We start from the raw sequence: 19530 nt of genomic DNA on the forward strand, positions 1-19530 counted from the left end.
TCTTTCAACACAATTCAGGATTCCCAGGATTCTACCTCACACTCTTCCCACATATGCAGTTTGACATCTGGCAAAATCCACGTGTCCTTATGTCCCTGAAGGTCACTTCCCACCACTCTAGGACCCCACTTAGCCGTACCGTATGGTAAGGATGAGGGAACTTAAGGTCATTCCTTTGAATCTGACATTCTCTTGGACAGATGGAATTTCTCTCTAGAAATGGTCTGTTGTCCTTATTCTACCTGAGAGAGGAATCTCAGAGATTTGCCCCTAAAGTACAGTTGCACAAACCATGGGTATGTGCGATGAGGGTAGTTAACGGGCCAGGCGTGGAGCTAGTAACTCCCTTTGAAACTACTGTTGTCTGGAGACAACATTGTGAGCCCCACAACAGAAATTAGTTAGTTTCTGAGTCAGGGTCCAAGGCCAGAATCGTGTTATTCATGAAGAAATTGAGGCCAGAAGGCTAGGGCACTTGGCCAAAGTGGCTTAGCTGATGGCATACTGACAACAGGCAGCCAGTCCAGATGTCAGCTGAGGACCGAGTAGTCCTGCAAAATGATAATCCTGAGGTCTAGCTCTGAAGCTGGTTTCTTTGCCACTTCTCTGTCACAAAGCAGGGGGATTTGGGGAAAAAAACGACGACTTAATGAGAAAATGATGTAGAACACTAGGCATATGGCAGTATGTTCCAGGGAAGCAGCTGCTTTCCTCCCCCAGGCCTCAGTTTCCCCCACATCCACATTCCCAACTCAGCTACACAGCCCGGGCCACCAGGTGGTGATAAGACCCAAGCCAACGCTGCAAAGTTCACTCATGCGCACTCCCGGATGGGCACCGCCTACACGCGACTCAAACGTCACTTCCGGCGCGAGGGCCGGGCCGGCCGGCTGGGGAGTGCGGGTCTGTTCTGCACGCGCTGCCAGCCGAGGCTCCTGCCGCCGTGACCCGCGCTCCGCCCGCCGCCGGGCTGGTGAGTGCCCACGAGCCCGTGTGTGCCCCGAGGGGCCAGAGATAGGGACCGGAGAGGGCGAGACCGCCGGAAGTGGGCCAGAGGGGCGGGAGACCCCAGGAAATGGGGACACCTGGGGAGGGGGCGAAGACCGGAAGTAGGGGCCTTGGACCGCTGTCAGCGGCTCGGAGGTCTCTGGGGCTCCGAGAGAGATGGCTTCCTGCCTCCTGTTGTTGTGGACGAGAGGGAATGCTCCAGAGAGAGAGAGAGAAAGAGATGACTCCAGGTGGGGAGGATGTCAGGCTTTATCTTTTGTCCATCATGTCGTTCCCCAGGCTGACAGCCACAGCTGAGCCCTTGGGGATACAACAGGAAGCTGCAGGTGAAAGAGATGATGAGGCCAGGGTGGGGCTTGACACTTCTTCGCTCTGCCTCAGTGGACAGGGCTTGCCATACTCCCCCTGATGTTTACTGGGTGCTGTCATGAGCCGGCACTGGGTCTTGTGTTGACTCCACAGGCAAGTTCCCTGGCCTGTTGCGATTCACATTGTAGGAGGTCAGCTCCCTCCTTTGTAAAGTGGAAACTGATGACAATCAGCTCGCTCAGTATTGGGATGGTGAAATGTTTAGTTCAGTGGTAGAGTGGTGCCTTGTATGTGCAAGGCCCTGGGTTTTATCTCCAGCAACAAACACACAGGAAGAAATAAGAAAACTGATGTACAGTGCGGAGCTTGATTCAAAGCAAACCCCTCAAGTATGTCTGACCTCTTTGCATCAGTCCACCGTGATGTAAGCTGCATGAAGCAAGGCTTTATTGTTTTCTGCTGTGTCCCTAGCATCAGTCAGCACAGTGCCTGACACGTACAGGAGACGAGCAGGAATTCTTTGACAAATGAACGGGTGGGAACTGACTCTGAAGGGTTTCCTGTAAACATCGGTGACATGGAGCAAACGTTTCTGACGACAAATAGGAACCCAGTGCTGTGGGAACCTGGAGGAACTCACCCTGAGGAAGCCGGGGGGGGGGGGGGGGGGGGGGGGGAGGAGGGGGGAGGGCTTTACAGAATAGATCACATCACAGTTGGGCCTTGAAGATGGATGAGTTGTCCCGTTGGCAGCTAACATGGAGAGGAGTATTCATTCATACAGAGGATGTCAGATGTGTGAGATATTTCAGGAATGGTGGGTTATTAGTTTGTCTTCCCTGTCAAGGGAAGGAGAGACAGGAGAGGGCCTTTGAAGCTAGTTCTATAGCTTGTGGCACTGCAATCAATCTCAGGCAACAAACTGGGATTCCAGGCACCTACCTGTTGGAAACAGGTTGCCATGGAAACAGCCCAGGGTGGATCCCCTGAGGTCAGGATTGTCCTATCCCTTGCTCTGCACACCTCTGTAAGGTGCATTAAAATAAAATATTTATGATGTGGGGCCTATATGTTTTAATAGCTTTTTAGGTGCTACATTCAGGTTAATGAACAAGACCTAGGTATCACACACTGATTACCTACACACATGTCAAGAATGGGAGATGTGCTAGTCCACAGAGCTCATACCCGGGCAGCTCAGACAGTTTGGAGGCCAACTTCAGCATGTCACTGTCTCCTCTAGCCTGGATTGTTGGTGAACTTTCTACACTAGTGGTCCCCAACCTGTGGGTCATGAATCACAAAGACCATTGGAAAACACAGATAGTGACATTACGATTCATGACTATCAAAATTACAATTATGAAGTAGCAATTGAAATACTTTTATGATTGGGAATCACCACAACATGAACTGTATTAAAGGGTCGCAGCATTAGGAAGGGTGAGAACCACTGCTCTAGATCATCACTTCCCTGCAGTTCATTTTAAAAATTAAAGTTACTTCTCACTAGCACTTTCTGGAATGTGTGGGTGTACATGACATGGCACACACGTGGAGGTCAGAGGTCAGCCTTGAGTTGGTTCTCTCCCTCCACCTTTACATGGGTTTTATAAGTTTTGGAAAGTTCATTTCCACGGTTTGAACGCAGGTAGCCAGGCTGGGGCTGCAAGTGAGCCAATTCTCACCCTTCATGGATACTTGAGACGGTAGAGTTGTCCTTTTAAGTAGAAATTGGATCATGTCAAACCAGCTCTGCCTTACTTCAGCACAAAAATTTGAAGTTCTCACGGGCCTAACGCACCCTAGCCACTGGCCCCCAATAGGCCTCTGAATCCACCTGCTTTCTCTCACCTTGCTTCCTTCAATCTAGCTACACTGGGCATCTTGCTTCTCAGAAAAGCCAGGTATTTTCAGATACCTTCAACTGTCCATATCATATGTTTGGCTTATCCTCTCTTCTCATCTTTGCTCAAGTGTTACTAGGGGAACCTTCCCTGACGGCACTATTTAAAACTGCAAACCTGATCCCACCTCCCGCTTTTCTTCTTCATGATAATGGACTGGCTATTCTGGTTAGAAATGTCTCCCATCTCCACTGGCACAATGAAACAGATTTTTTTTTCTTTACGTCTGCAACCCCAGTGCCTGGAAAAGAACCTGGCACATCATAAGTATTTGATATTTGCTGGGTGCATGTGTGTCATCCACTTAGGACTTAGGGTGAGTCTATGTGGGTTGGGAAGAGCCGGAGGAGGAACATATCATTGAGAGGGACCAGAATATGCACAGAATGAGGATATACCTTTGGAAGCACGTGCAAGAAACTGGTGGGGCTAGAGGTTGGAATTCGAGATGGAACTTGCAACCCTAAGATATGGAGGGAGTGGTCTGCTTGGCCACTGGCTGCAGTCGACCAGGAGTTTAGCCAGGGCGTTACAGGTATGTACAAGATCTTTGAGATGGCCCTGCTTTCCTTGTTGAGCATGAGATGGAAGATCAGTGTCCACTCATGGACAGAGGCTTAGGTTTTGCAGCCAGGGAGTCCTGCGGCTAGCTTATTCCCAGGATACCTCCTTTGTTTTCCATCCAGTAGGGAGTTAGTGCAGGCTTTCCCAGTATCAAGCAAGCCCTAGTATCAATGGACGGACAGGCAGTGTGTGGAGTTTATTGGAGTATCTACACAGGCAAAGGGAAGGCAGATGACAAAGGAAGAACCTTCAGTCTGTAATGCAGGTCTGGCCCCTGTGAAGGAGGTTTAGGCAGGAAGAATCTAGCCAGAGGGACAGAGACCTTGAACTGCAGTTGCCTCTTGGAGCCACACATGTCTCTCTTGGTCACTCACTGGCTGGGAGAATTGAAGGGTGTTTGTACAAAGCCTGGCCTTAAGTGGATAATGTGTCTCTGAAAAGACAACAGCTGGGCCCTTTGGTTCTGTTTCCTTAGCAGCAGATCTGACACATTTCCATGATCACTGTAGTAAGTTACATTGTAAAAATAAAATTCAAGTAAGCTGAACATGATGTCACATACATGTAATCCCAGCATCTAGAGGCTGAGACGAGAGGTTGACAAGTTCCAAATCATGTTGAGCTACATAGTGAATCTCAAAACAAACAAACAAATAAAAACCAGTATAGTTTTTAAAAAATTTTTCTTAAATGTCCAGTTGTTCAGATCTATTTCTTGAAGATAACTGTTGGTAAATTTTTTATCTCCTTCCACACAAATCTGATTGTTTTCTGTATTCTGGCTTTTTCCTCCTCCATGTCAATTCATGAAGACCTGTGTCTGTCTGTATCAGTTTCTCTCTCTCTCTCTCTCTCTCTCTCTCTCTCTCTCTCTCTCTCTGTATGTATGTATGTGTGTATGTGTGTATGTGTGTATGTGTATGTATGATGTCAGTGTTGGGTGTCTTTCTTTATCAATTATTAATTTGCATGGGACAAGGTGGGGCATGTTTATGCCACAGTGTGGATGTGAAGATCAGAGGACAACTTGTGGGAGCCAATTCTCTTCTTCCACCACGTATGTTCCCGAGATCAGACTCCCATTGTTAGGCTTGGTGTCTTGCTGGCCTTCCAGCTTAGACAGTCTAATAACCTGGAGCTCACTTGCTCCACAGTCTGCTTGGCCAATGGGCTTCAGGGAGCCTCCTGTCTCTACCCGATGCATCCCCAAGCACTGAGGCTACAGACTCACAGGCAGCTCTCCCTGGCTTTTCTGTGGATACTGGGGATCAAAACAGTGCTCACTGGACCATCATCCAGCCTAGTTTTGAATTTCAGTATTGACAAACTGTTCTGTAGAAGGGTTCAATTTATATTCTCACCAGTATTTAAGACTTTTTCCCCTCTTTTTTGGTACTGGCTTTGAATCTTAATGGTGCTTGTTTGCATTCACATTTGTGTAATGATGAGTTGAGCCTCTAGATTCTTCCAAGAAGACATAGTGTTTAGCTGTTGGATGTGACTTAGGCATGTGACTCAGATCGTGATCATTCCTCCTAGGGACTCACCTCCCTGAGGTAACGTCAAAAAACCTCCCAGTCCCCCATTTCCCCCTCCTGGGGTTCCATGTGAACAATGCTTCACCTTCAAAAATTACATGCATACATGCCAAGGAGAGGGTACAGAGACAGATGGGGTTAATTCTTTCAGCTTTCTGTGGGTTCTTGGGATCAGACTGTGGTTCTTAGGGTTGTATGGCAAAAGTTACCTGTCACACCATCAACCAAAGGTGCGTGTTCTCTCTGTTTCTCTCTGTGTCTCTGTCTGTCTGTCTCTGTCTCTGTCTCTGTCTCTCTATTTCTCTCTCTCTCAGCAGGATTTCTCTGTGTAATAGCTGTGGTTATCCTAGAGCTCACTTGTAGACCAGGCTGGCCTTGAACTCATATAGCTCCTCCTGCCTCTGCCTCCTGAGTGCCGGGATTAAAGGCATGCATCACCACCACTGGCTTCATGCTTCATGTTCTTAACCTCACTTGTGGCCTGTGTGTCAGCAGGGACCCTGATAGCTAATGTCAGAAGAAAGTGACTCTCTGAGAACCAGCCCCTCTGTGGCCTCACTCTCCGAAAATGAGCTGCCACCGCCTCCGTCGGAACCTCCTGGCTATGTGTGCTCACTGACAGAAGACTTGGTCACCAAAGCCAGGGAAGAGCTTCAGGAGAAGCCCGAGTGGAGACTCCGGGATGTGCAGGCCCTTCGAGACATGGTGCGGAAGGAATACCCATACCTGAGTACCTCGCTGGATGATGCCTTCCTATTGCGCTTTCTGAGGGCCCGAAAGTTTGATTATGACAGAGCCCTGCAGCTGCTGGTCAACTACCATGGCTGCAGGCGGAGCTGGCCAGAGGTCTTCAGCAACCTGAGGCCATCAGCCCTGAAAGACGTTCTCAACTCTGGATTTCTCACGGTGCTGCCCCACACGGACCCCAGGGGCTGCCATGTCCTCTGCATCCGACCAGGTATTTGGGAGTGTCTCTGGGATGGGTCTGTCCTTTACCCTGTTTCCTCTCATAGTCCCCCACTTCCTTGTTTTAGTGAAGGGTCTTTTCTTTTTGCTTTTGGCTTTTTAAAACAGTCCAGGCTGATCTCAGACTCACCGTGCAGCAGAGGATGATCTTGTACTTCTGACCCTCTTGCCTCTACCTCTCAAGTGCTAAGATTTTAAGTGTATATCATCATGGCTGGCCTCAAAGCTCTTTTGAGTACAGATGGCAAAACCATCCTCAAGACTACCTAAGGACAACAAGGAAGCCTTGACTTAATGAGGCAGAAATAGCTCCCAGATCTACCGAATCGAAGATGCCACCAGTATGACCAGAACATGGACCCCAGGGCACAGGCCTCCAGCCCTGTCTGTGCTTGGCACAGATAGCTTCTTCATACTTTTCCTCCAAAGGGCGGCAAAGTAAAATCTGGCCCCTGTCAGCTCTCAGGCCACCTGGCTTCCGAGTGAGCTTCTGTCAGTGCAAACTCAGATTTCCAAAAGAGAGTGCGGTAGGCTCAGGAATCTTGGTCACAGATGCAGGCACAGTTGCCCAACCCCTCCCAGCGCCTCCTCTGAGTGGGCTGAGTACAGGTCTGAGTGAGCCGGTGTGGGCTGGGCAGAAGCCTGGAAAGACGCTTGTTCTCTGCCTCCCTCCCCCTCCTCTCCTCTGTTGGGTTAAACCTCGACAGAATTCACTTTATTTTTACCTTTTTTTTTTTTTTCAGTGTTGGGAGTAACCCTGGCTCACACCTGCTGGATAGGACTGTACCACTGAGCTATGACCAAAACCCCTTGATTCATTTGCTGATACCAGCACTTCATAGTGGTTCTTGGTGTAGCTTCCTTTTTAAAAGCCACATCTTTTTCTTCTCTCTCTGTCTGTCTCTGTCTGTCTCTGTCTCTGTCTCTGTCTCTGTCTGTCTGTCTGTCTGTCTCTCTCTCTCTGTCTCTCTCCCTCCCTCTCCTTACTTACTTATTGAGATGAGTGTTTTCTATGTAGCCCTAGCTTTCCTGGAAGTTGCTATTTAGAACAAGCTGACCTCAAACTTAGAGATATTCCTGCTTCTGCCTCCCCAATGCTGGGAAAAGCATTTGCCCAACTTTAAAAAAAAAAAAAAAGAACAATACATCTTTTTAACATTCCACAGAGACCTGTGGTAGACTCAGAGATAAGTAAGCATCACCACATCTGCTTATTCCTCTTTCTGACCCACTGACGGCACTGTTCAAACAGTAGACTGGAGGTGGCCACTTAGGTATCAGGAAAGAAAAGCATGGTCCTGCCCCATCTGTCGGCTCTTCTCAGGTCTTTGGCAGTCATTTACAGCAAGGGAAGAACATTTAAAATTGTGACCCTAAGAGAAAAAATGTAAAAGAGGGAAAATGTAGAATGTTTTAGCCAGTGAACTCCAGCCTTGTGATTCCTAACTCTGTCTCCTGGGCACCCGGGCAGTTGAGGCAGGGGCCTTCACTCCACTCACAGCCTGCGGCTCCCTTCATTGCAACACCCAGGAGAGATGAGCGTTAGATGACAGCACCCCTCCTAAGCAGGCCACGCAGTGAGCACGCTGGCAGCCTCTGCCTGCAGTCACCTGAAGGGTGTTTGCTGAATAGCTGCCCCCAGGTTTCCCTCCTGGAAGCCTCTCATGTCCTTGTAGCCTTTTATAAACAATCCCTACAGTCTAGACCCTTCTCTTCCCGTACCATGTGCCAGACAGCTGGAGCGCTTTACCTGCTGTGCTAGGCACTTTCCGAAATTAGGTGTTTATTTTAAAATAAGCAGTGCAGATTTCTGAGCACCAAGAGACCTAGAAAACAGCCAGCAAGCTTTGTCCTGCTGCTGTGAGCTCACCTCATAAAAGTGTTATCAGATGGTCAGATGCACCTTGCTGGCCGAGCCTCCTCCTGGCTCGTAGCTAAGCTTATGAGATGACTTCTGTCCTTGTGTTTGGATGAGGTCTGGACTTCTCCCTGCTGCCCCGCCTTCTTCGGGAGAAGCCTCCCTGTGAAGTTGTAGTGACGGGCTCCACTTTGCCTTTTTCTAAGTGTTTTTGAGATAGATGTGATCAAAAGATTCTATGCTACATAGAGCAGGCTTAATTCACATGAACATTAATCACCAAGTTTGGCAAAGATTGGTTATGAGAATTCTGCATAGGGCAGGTGAGAGAGCTCAGTAGGTAAGAGCACTTGCCCCCACAGGCCTGATTCAGATCCCTAGAACCCAAGTAAAAGTGGAAAGTGTCAATCCAGGAATGTGTTCTGACTCCTTCCCGTACATGCTCTATAGCACGTGTGTCCCCTTACACATAATTGGGTGCATGTATTATATACACATACCCAAAAACATTTTTAAAAAGAAAATTATTTTGTGCACATTAAATATCCACTGCTAGCAAAGTGAACTTTTGTTTATTAATGTATTCTATGATTTCATATATATATATATATATATATATATATATATATATATTTACTTTGATCATAATCTCCCATTCTCCTCTATTACCCCTCCCTCTGAATTCCCCCAAGCTCCTTCTTCCCAAGAAGCCCTCAGTGCTCGTGCCCACCCCCACCGGCCCCCACCCCCTCAGGGAATGGGTGGGTGGGAAGAGCCTGCTGCATTTCAGTAGAGTTGCTTATATCAAGAGCATAGGTTGGGGATTATTTACCTGAGCATGGGGATCTTACCAGTGGCCACATAATTGAGGACTGGGGACCCCTCCCCAGCATTTAGGGGTGATTTTTTTTTTTTGAGACAGGGTCTCATGTAGCCCAGGCTGGCCCTTAACTTTCTATGTAGCTGAAGAAGACCTGAACTTCTCCCAAGAGCTGAGGGTGCAGGCATGAGCCACAGCCCCTGTCATAAGGTCTTGGTAAGGATTTTCTTGACAATAGTAGGCACCAGCTGGGCATGGCGGCCCATGGCGGTTAGCCCAACACTCAGAAGGCATACTGAAAGTTCAAGGGCAGCCTGGGCTACAGAGTAAGACTGTCTCAACCCCCTCATCCCAGCCAGAAAAGTAGTGACTGAGAGTCAACAATACCATTGTTGTGCCACCCCTTTTCCCAAAGAGAGGAATCATTAAATATGCAAATATTAATGAAGCATGCATTCTGCAAGGAGGAGTTTGAGGAGAGGCCTTGTAGAACATGGCTGTGCTCCATCCTGCCACACTGCCAGAAGTGTGCATGAATGGGGGCTCACTCTTTATGTGGCAAATGACAAATGCCTGAAAGCCAGCTTGGACCACTTGAAACGAGAACTCCTTTACTCAGGCAACATCTGGGTTCGGTTAGACTTGGGGGGACTGGACTCGAGAGGTGATTCCACCTTTGCCAGCCTTGGCTTGGGCTTCGTTGTCAGAGCAGCTCAGGCCTTCATGGGCCCTGGATTTCAGATCCTGCAGCATCACTGCTGTGAGAGGGAGGAGAGCTTCCCCTTCCCAAGAACCACACCCTAGATTAAGTCTGGCTCTGTGTGACCTAGCAAGAGTGTCACACCAGCTCGGCCAGCCAGTCCCCATCTCTCACCCACCCTGGAGTCGTCAGTCAAGTCAGTTCTGTGCAACTTGTGTGTCCAGAATGAACAGTCATTGTGGTGATGTAATAGCACTTGATAGTAGGAAGCAGAGGTGGCCAGGAGGGCAGGTGTCCTTACCTGTTTACTAAGCGACAGAGGCTCAGAGTGCTGAAGCATCTTGCCTAAGGTCACACAGCTAGTAAAGGTCGGAGGTTGCCACGTCTGACTTCACAGCCCAGGCTTTTAACCTCTAGAGCCATCGGGGCTTTTAGCCCCAGATGCCAGCTGCCGGGCAGGACCATGGTGCGGAGTACCATTCTCTTCCATTGCAGAGCTGAAGACTCGTCTTTCTCTGAGCGCTTGTCTGTATTCATTCTGTAACACTGTCCATCTCTTGTAACCCCAGACAGATGGATACCGAGCAACTACCCCATTACCGAGAACATCCGAGCCGTATACTTGACATTAGAAAAACTCATTCAGTCCGAGGAGACCCAGGTGAACGGGATCGTAATCCTGGCCGACTACAAGGGAGTGAGCTTATCAAAAGCATCTCATTTTGGGCCTTTTATAGCCAAAAAGGTGATTGGCATCCTTCAGGTATGGCCCCTGGTCACCACATGCCCCTGCCGTGGGGCTCTGCTTTCCCCTCAGCCCTGTCCACTTACTACCATCTCATGGAGGACTACACAGACCCGACCTTCCACAGGCAGTGAGAGTAACTTCAGTTCTTTGTGCCTGCAGAAGGAACTTCTTATCTGTGCTTAACGGTTCACAGAGCCCTGTGCTGTCATTACAGATCAGTCCTTCATGGAACACAGTGAGGCAGGCAAGAATTGATTTTCCTTTTTGATGGATATGGCAGCTGAGACCTAGAGAACATACATGCACATCCCTGCTCCATGTGCCACAGTTATGGAAGGCTGAGCTCTTGTTCACTGGGCTGCCCCGTGGGTGCTGCCTCTTGTGAGTTGTGAGGTGCCCGAGGCTCAGCTGCCCTTCCCTGGGTCCACAGAGTCCAGGCCCCTGCTGTGAGTTGACTCACTTAAACAGACCACTTCTGTATTTTGGTCATCATTTTATTTTGTTTTTTTTTTTGAGACAGAATTTCTTGTAGTCCAGGCTGGCCTCAAACTTGATATATAGCCAAAGATTGACCTGATCTTCCTGCCTCATAGCTCCACCACTGTAAATTTGAATGTCTGATCTTCCTTAGCTTCTACCATTTTTCTTTCTTTTTTTTTAAACTAAAGATTTATTTATTTTATTTGTATGAGTACACTGTAGCTATCTTCAGACACAGCAGAAGAGGGCATCAGATTCCATCACAGATGATTGTGAGCCACCGTGTGGTTGCTGGGAATTGAACTCAGGACCTCTGGAAGAGCAGTCAATGCTCTTAACCACTGAGCCATCTCTCCAGCCCAAAGCATTTCTTTTTTGAATAGACCTAGAGCTCTGCATGTTAGGCAATGGCTGGACTGGAGCCACAGTCCAGCCATTTAAAAACAAACACCCACTTTTTATTTTGAGACAGAGTTTCCCCAAGGAGCCTAGGCTAGCCTTGAATTATTCTGTATATTATTTACTTTTTTGTTGTGATGATAAGATACCATGACCAAGGCAGCTTACAGGAAAAGAAGTTTATTTCTCATTTGGCTCCAGAGAGATAAGAGTCAGTGATAGCAGGGAATCCTTGTATCAAGGATCAAACCTTGTAGCCGGACAAGAAGCTGAAAGAACAAATCAGAGAGCAAGAATAGTGTGGGGTTGTGTGCTCTCAAAACCTATCCCCAGGGCCATGCTTCCTCCAGGAGGCCACTTCTCAACTTCTCAAACAGAGCCACCAAGTGGGACCAAGTGATGAGTTGCCCAAGCCTATGGGGGACATCTCATTCAAACCACCATACTCTGTATTCTAAGCAGGCCTTGAACTCATAACCCTCCCACCTTGGCTTCCTGCATAGCTGTGATTGCAAGCTTGAGCCACCCAGAGAGGCTAAGGAAATGTATCTGACTGTGTAGGTCACCAGATCCCTCCGGCTCACGTAGTGTTCCCAAGCAGCCCTGCTTCACACCATGTCTGACACACCCTGGGGAATGGGCTTGGGGCAGCTCCGACCTGGGAGGGCTATTGTTTTCCAGCTCTTCCTCTGTGAACCTGGGCCTTTGCTTGCTTCTATGAGAGCGGCTCCCCACCCCTTTGCCTAGCTCTTCTGACCCAGACCTTCTCACGATTTATCTTCCTGTCTGTTCAGACCAGGGCTGGCTCTGAGGAGGCAGTGAGAGTCAGACCAGATTGTCGCTGGGCCTATTATGGTTTAGATGGGAAGGGGAGCTGCGGAGGGGATGGTATATAGATATTAGGGATGTTCTAACAAGGTGCTCTTCCCCCACACAGGATGGCTTCCCCATTCGAATAAAAGCAGTTCACGTAGTGAACGAACCTCGGATATTTAAGGGCATTTTTGCCATCATAAAACCATTTCTCAAGGAGAAAATTGCAAACAGGGTAAGTGACATCCTTTATACGTGATACTTTAAAAAAAAAAAAAAAAAATTCCCTCTCCCAGCACTTGGGAGGCAGAGGCAGGTGGATTTCTGAGTTTGAGGCCAGCCTGGTCTACAGAGTGAGTTCCAGGACAGCCAGGGCTACACAGAGAAACCCTGTCTCGAAAAACAAAACAACAACAACAAAATTCCCTCAATTTTTTTTTCCTCACCTGATTTATTTGTGACACCTAGAATAACAACATTTTTGTCCAGAAACTAATTTGGAAAGCATATGGTACAGATAAACATGTTCCATCCTTTTTCTCTGGGGAAGATGGAACTGGTAAGAATAGGGTGAACAGGACCAGGATGTTGTGTTTACAATGGAGCCTCATGTAGCCCAGGATGAAGATGGGATTTTTATCTTAGACTGCCTCTCTGCTATCTAATCTACTGAGACTTCCTGGTCTCCTGGCTTATCCAGGATTGTATTTTATGTGTAAGAGGGACTAGAAAAAGGAAAGAGTAGCTCACAAAGCAGCTGGATTGATGGATCCAGTCGATCATTGCTAACTCTTAGTCTCATGCCTGCTTGGTGAGTGATCTACCATACTCCGCAGCCAGCCCTAGATGACACTTAAAGAAGAGTCTTCCTTTCTGAGCCACACGGGCCCCTCCTCTGTCCATCTCTCTCAGGACCACTGATGGAAATGTGGTTGGTGTCTTTATTCTCCTTCCCACTCAGAGACATTGAGGTCACTCCAAACACTGGGTTCACTTTCACACTTGGTCTTATGTTTTTAAAGATCTCTCTCCTTTTTTTTGTTTTTGTTTTGGGGGCTTTTTGTTTGTTTGTTTGTTTGTTTGTTTTTTGAGACAGGGTTTCTCTGTGTAAGCCTGGCTGTCCTGGAACTCACTCTGTAGACCAGGCTGGCTTCGAATTCAGAAATCCACCTGCCTCTGCCTCCCAAGTGCTGGGATTAAAGGTGTGAGCCACCACTGCCCAGCTTTAAAGATCTCTTAATTTTAATGTGTGTGTGTGTGTGTGTGTGTGTGTGTGTGTGTGTGTGTGTGCGAGCTCTCTTCTGAGAAGAGAGCATTGGATTCCCCTGGAATTGGATTTGCATGCCTGTTGTGAGCCGCCTGAAGTGGATGCTATGAGTGGAACTCAGGTCCTCTGGAAGAGCAGTAGACGCTCTTCGTTTCTGAGCCATCTCTCCAGCCCGCTTTCATATCTTTTCAAAAAGAAGCATACAGAAATAGATCATCTCAAGACTGTAAGAGCTAAAACTTAGAATCTGAGTTCAGATTCCCAGGCCCTTCCCGTTAGCAGAGTGGGGTGGCACCTGGTGTGAGTGGTTTTTAAGTCTCCTTGGTAATTTTGCTGTTAAGACTTGAGAAGTTCTGGCTGGGTGTGAGCCCCTGTTGGTTCCTGTCCTATCTTTCTGTGCTATGATAAACACCCAACAAAAGCCACTTAAGGGACAAAGGGTTTGTTGACAGTAGCTTGAAGTAACTGGTTGAGTTGCATCCACAGTGAGAAGCCAGGGCTTGCTCTCTCCATTTTATGCAGACCAGGATCCAGCTCTCACCTCAATTGACCTAATAAAGATAATCCCTCACAGGCATGCCCAGAGTCCAGTCTACCAAGGAATTCAGTCACTGTGACAGTTCACAGTACCCATCACAGCTCCTAAAGACTCTATCTGCAGACAGGTTGCATCTTTGAAATCCTCTTCTGTGGTCCCCATGCTGCTCATGTATTCCCTTCAGGGCTCACTCATTCAAAAGTGTAATCAACCAACTTCTAGATGGTATGAAACACGGAAGAGCAGGCCTAAATCCCTGCCCAAAGATCCTCACACTCGGGAAAGATGCTCCAGAGAATGGAGTAATAGTAAGATGAAGGGCTTGTGCACTTGTTGGGTAGTGAGAGCTGGTGCCATTGAGACTTGTGAGATGAGAGTAAGCCATACAGCAACTGGGAGACCAACACAGTATAACGCAGAGGCACAGGAGGGATGCCCAGCATGCTGGAAGAGCAGGTAGGAAGCTGGTGTGGCCAGGGCTAAGTGGTAGGGAGACTGATGGGTGAAGCCTGAGAAACTAAAGGGCCTGTCTGTGACAGGCCTGGTGGCCCCACAATAAGACTGTACATACAGTGACATTACCTGAGCCATACTGAACAGCCATACTGTTCTGGGTCAAGGCTCCAGCTTGAGAGGCCAAGTAGAAGGCTGATGGGAGGCTCTGAGAAATGATGGTGGCACAGGACTGGTCGGGTGGTAGTTGTGTCATGGCTGGACTGACGGTCCACTCAGTGGGGTGTGCAGTGGGGGATTAAGATGTTACAGGCAAGCCTGGCGGTGGTGGCGCACGCCTTTAATCCCAGCACTTGGGAGGCAGAGGCAGGCGGATTTCTGAGTTCGAGGCCAGCCTGGTCTACAGAGTGAGTTCCAGGACAGCCAGGGCTACACAGAGAAACCCTGTCTCGAAAAACCAAAAAAAAAAAAAAAAAAAAAAAAAAAAATGTTACAGGCACCTGGGGCAGAGGAGCCTTTATCATTCAGCACATGTTTGAGCACATGTTTGAGCACATGTTTGAGCCACAGGGAGATTGATTCATTACCGATTCCCCCAGCATGTGTGTGTCTGTGCTTAGAAAGTGTTTTTATTAGTATCTTAGGTTTCTAATACTGTAATAAACCCATAACCTTGGCTTCCATATCCCTGAGCACAGTCCACTGAGGGAAGCCAAGGCAGGAAGTTCAGGGCAAGACCCCAAGACAGGCACATGAGGGAAGAACTGAACCAGAGACTGGGGGGATGCTGCTGACTGGCTTGTTCCTTAAAGCTTACTTACCCTATTCGCCATTTTATACCCAGAACCACCTTCACAGGGCTGGGAAAACGTCCCACAGGCCAGTCTGATAGGGGCTTTTCCTCAGTTGAGGTTCTCCCTTCTCGTGTGATTCTAGCTTGTATCAAGTTGACAAAAACCCAGCACAATTGACGTGTTAATATGATCCTCAGCTGCATGATGTCATTGTCATTCCCTGTGGCCAGCTTGTCCTCCTCACTCTCTACATCCCTCTTCTACTTCCATGTCTGTTTTGTCTGTGTTAGTGATCCAATAAGTTTATTTAGGGTTATTTACAATGTCCTGAATAAAGGGCCATTTACAGGAATTTGGGCACATAAATGGCTATAACACTGAAGAAAATGTCTCCTCAAGGAAGGAGCAGGCCTCATGTTCCCCAAACCCCATGATGGCATGTTGAAAGGCCCGATCTTGTGCCTGTGATCACAGCTGCTGACTACCTTTTTTTTTTTTTTTTTTTTTTTTTGTTTTTAGAGACAGGGTTTCTCTGTGTAGCCCTGGCTGTCCTGGAACTCACTCTGTAGACCAGGCTGGCCTCAAACTCAGAAATCCGCCTGCCTCTGCCTCCCAAGTGCTAGGATTAAAGGCGTGCGCCACCACTGTCCGGCTGCTGACTACCTTTTATACCGTTCTGTTTTAGTTCTTCCTCCATGGATCTAACCTGAACTCTCTCCACACAAACCTTCCACGGAATATCCTTCCCAAGGAGTATGGGGGCACAGCTGGAGAGCTGGACACTGCCTCCTGGAACGCGGTGCTGCTGGCCTCAGAGGAGGATTTTGTGAAAGAGTTCTGCCAGCCTATGCCTGCCTGCGACAGTCTCCTGGGCCAGCCCCTACTACCTGAAGGGCTGATCTCAGATGCACAGTGTGACGACTCCATGCGAGCCGTGAAGTCCCAGCTCTACTCCTGCTATTAGTACTCTTCCAGGAGAGTCACCATGTGCACTTCCTTCCTTCCTTAGACATGCACAGGCTGAAGATGCCAGGCCCTTGCTCCATCGCTGTGCAGCTGCTTGGAGCTTAAATCTCCTGTAGAGATTTAAAGCGTGCACACCACAGGCAGACCTTTGACTACCTGGGTTTTTCCAGGGAAAACATGGAAATTGCCCTGGCGATTCCCAGATGTTTGTACTCTGTTTGCAACTGTTACTCTGCATAAGAGAGCTCTATCTCTCTTATGCATCTTGGAAAGAACAAGGGTCAAAGTCACTCTGAAAAGAATAGGAGAAGATAACGTGATTGATCAGGACTCTGAAACAATTGTCAACCTGAAAGGTGGCCACATGTGAAACTTTTGAGTCTCTTTCCCATAAACCCTAGGTGTGGACCTCTGCTGCTCATCAGCAAAGTTCAAGGTTCAGGCCCCAGTTGTCACTGCTGGGGCTGGGAAGCACTGTTAACTGAGTGGTAAACCCCAGGCCCGGGCAGTACTTAAAGATCGAATTTGGAAGCCAGAGGCCTCACAGCATCCCTGGAATTCCAGGGTTATATCTTGCAATAGAAACTTTTCCCAAACCTGTAAAGCCTTAGGTCCGGTTCTCCATGGACTCACACAGGTCAACATAAAATACTGGATTCCAGGACTGGCTAAAAAGCATTTGACTAGGGGTCAGGTGTGTCTGCACAGACGTGAGCCTCAGCTGTCGTCTCTAAGTGAGGCTACATGGAATGAGGGCCGTTGGGGCTGCTCAAGTTGTTTGTTAGGTTTCTGCTTGGAAAGATGACCACCTAGGGGTGGGTGGGTCTCTGTGTTTGTTTTGTCTGTGTACACAAGCCTTATGTAAAGGAATATCATCATTTGGCCCTGCCTTTAAAGAAATTAGTAGGTCCTGGGAGTTGGTGGTAACCAACTGCTGTTACAGAATGATGGGTAAACTTGAGAGGGATGGCTTTGGTGAGGCCGACCAGATGCTGTGCCAACTCCTTCCACACTGCATTAGAAACACCCACAGTAACTGCCACATTTGGGCTCTTTCAGTCTTTGTCCCTGGAAACATACAGGGGCAGGTTATTGCTGGTTCACCTGTGGGCCCTGCCCTCCCAAGCACACTGCAGTGTTTGTCTAGTGTGGGAGGACCAGCTGGCCAGAATGCTAGCTCTGCATTTGGGTATTATAGACACCTGACAAGATTTTAGCTTTAACTCAAGCACTGAGTGAGGTGATTTATCTCCCAGCTTTTGACTTGTTCCCTTTGGTAATTATGTGTCAAGTACCATTGGTTGTGCATCTCCTAGACTAAGCAGGCATTGCATATAGCTTTCATACAGTGCTTGGAGATCAGAGGTCAGTTGGTTCTTAACATTTCCCAAAATGTCTGCAGAAGCTCTTTATGGAAACTTACCTCAATAATGCCACTTCCGGGGAACATTCTTTTCACCATAGATGCTAGTTGTTAAGCTTTTAGGCCCTGGCCGAGTTTTAGCACCAGTCACCCCTCCTGACCGCCATTGAGACCATCTGCTGCTGAGTTTCTGCTATGTGGTTTAGCTCCTGGCCACCTAGACACCTGAAAAGACCCAAGATGGCTCCCAGCAGTCTTGATGGGAGAGTCTTATTAGAAGCTTGCTTAGGTGGTTTGGGAGAAAGCAGAAGGAAAAAACAAAGGAAAAGATGAATCCCTCAGTCCTACCAGGTTCCCTAAATTTAATCGTGTCACATCAGTAGCTAGTTCTTGGTCTCCTTGACTTAACAAACGGACAACCAGACTCTTGGGGAGAAATCTCAGAGCAGAAATGTTGCCTGTTTGCCAGGCCTTTCTGGTTAGGCCAAGAGGGAGCCATTCCGTCAAGCCTCTAAGGAGTCTGGGTCTGCTATGTCCCTACTGCTGCTTGTGGACTCTAGAGACCTGTCTTGGCACCTCAGCTTTGAAGCTGGCTGAGAGACCAGGACCTCCTGGTGTAAAATAAAGCAACTCGGCTGTTGAGCAGCAGGGGTGCAGCAGGCCTCAGCTGAGGGGAGCACACTGGTGGAGCCAGCACTTGAGCAAGAGCCTGGAAGTATCTGACTTTAGGGTAAAGTGCTAGACATTTCAGACAGCTGGAAACCAGCTTTTCCTAAATTCAAGGTCATGTGGAATTGAAGAGAAAGGGATGGAACATTAACACCCTGAGTGCTGGACAGGGGCTTGTATGCTGAACTCTGAATCCTGTTCTGAGCCTCTGGCCATAAGAACACTCTATTCTGCTTGGTGCTGAAATGTCCTAGTTTAGGAATACAGTTGTCTTCTCTTTCTCAAGTCCCCTACAGAGTTCAGTTCAGCTTCCTAGAAATGTACGTATTCTGCAGAAATACAGATAAAATCTACAGAAACAGCCAGAAGTGCTGGCTTCACAAACCTTGGCTTTCTCCAGGTGGGTTTGGACTGCTCATACTTGACCCTCGGCTTGTAAGCACCTCAGGTTAGGGTGCAGTTTCTTCTGAGTTGGAGGGACTGGAGCCATTCCCTCTGAATATCTGAAACGGCTTTATTACCTAGCAGGTAATTTGGGTAGATGTCATTTCATCCTTGAGATTACTCATGGAACTTGCTTTTTCAGTTGGGCGGCAACAGCTACACTGCTGCGGTGGTATTATAATACCTCATCAAGGGTTTTCTCACGGCACCTCCTTTAGGAAGGAAACCTATAACTCAGTTGATGTAAGGATAGTTGTGCTGTGGTCATGTCAGGCAGGAACACCAGATACATGGGTAGTCGGGAGACACCCTGGTAAGGCTTCTCAGTACTTGATCTGCTCAGTTTGTAAATCTGCTTTCTCTGCTCTCCTGCCTCGGAAATGCTCAACTTCAAATGCAAGAAGCACCATCAAATGTTTCTTCTCAATGGGAACTTGCTCCACAGGAAGGTCCAGTGGGATTTGCAGGTGGAGTCACATTTACTGCTTTGTGACCAGATTTACTGGTTTTCAATTACCTGGGGCCCTATGTCTATGTTTTCAACATTTTCCCATCAGGCAGTTAGTGGTAGCCACTTTGGATTCTTGTGGATGTGCCTCAGCTGTTTGGCATATTACATAGGAACCCAATAGGTAAAAAAAATACTTGAAACTTCTCAGTGGCCAAGACCTCCGATACCCTCTCTGATGGGTGGGAGCTGGGCTATTTTCCTGACCAATCTAGGCCACCATTTTAGCCCCTGGTCACATTCCTTACTTCAAACTTAAATTCAGTTTGGCTTTGAGTATAGGCACATATGGTGGATTCACCTACTTCAGTGTTTTGACAAAAAGTTTATTTTTCTAGTGCATTTTTCTAAATGGTAAAAATATGTAATTTTAGTATGCATGACTTGATCTCCAAAATAAAAATCCCTGTAAAGCTGA

General features: G+C 47.9%; 1 protein-coding gene across 5 annotated transcripts; it reads left to right on the top strand.

The window, feature by feature from the left end:
* Nucleotides 1–819: 819 nt before the first annotated feature.
* On the top strand, nt 820–19530 carry Ttpal (alpha tocopherol transfer protein like). 5 transcript variants are annotated; one of them, XM_034495406.2, is made up of 5 exons: nt 820–973; nt 5819–6284; nt 10240–10433; nt 12235–12345; nt 15848–19530. In XM_034495406.2, exons 2-5 carry the CDS (start codon nt 5837–5839, stop codon nt 16124–16126), a joined length of 1032 nt encoding a protein of 343 aa, XP_034351297.1. In that variant the 5' UTR covers nt 820–973; nt 5819–5836; the 3' UTR covers nt 16127–19530. The 5 variants fall into 5 exon arrangements, with proteins under 5 accessions (XP_034351297.1, XP_034351296.1, XP_076786308.1 ...); XM_034495405.2 differs by having other exon boundaries at nt 829–973; nt 5822–6284; XM_076930193.1 differs by having other exon boundaries at nt 829–973; nt 5822–6284; nt 10240–10415.

Source organism: Arvicanthis niloticus, chromosome 2 (genome assembly GCF_011762505.2).
Source record: "Arvicanthis niloticus isolate mArvNil1 chromosome 2, mArvNil1.pat.X, whole genome shotgun sequence".
Lineage (NCBI taxonomy): Eukaryota > Metazoa > Chordata > Mammalia > Rodentia > Muridae > Arvicanthis > Arvicanthis niloticus.

Coding starts and splice junctions, on each gene's coding strand:
- Ttpal (XM_034495406.2), top strand. CDS start 5,837: ATGTCAGAAGAAAGTGACTCTCTGAGAACCAGCCCCTCTGTGGCCTCA. Junction 6,285..10,239: donor TGTCCTCTGCATCCGACCAG/GTATTTGGGAGT, acceptor TTGTAACCCCAG/ACAGATGGATACCGAGCAAC. Junction 10,434..12,234: donor AGGTGATTGGCATCCTTCAG/GTATGGCCCCTG, acceptor TCCCCCACACAG/GATGGCTTCCCCATTCGAAT.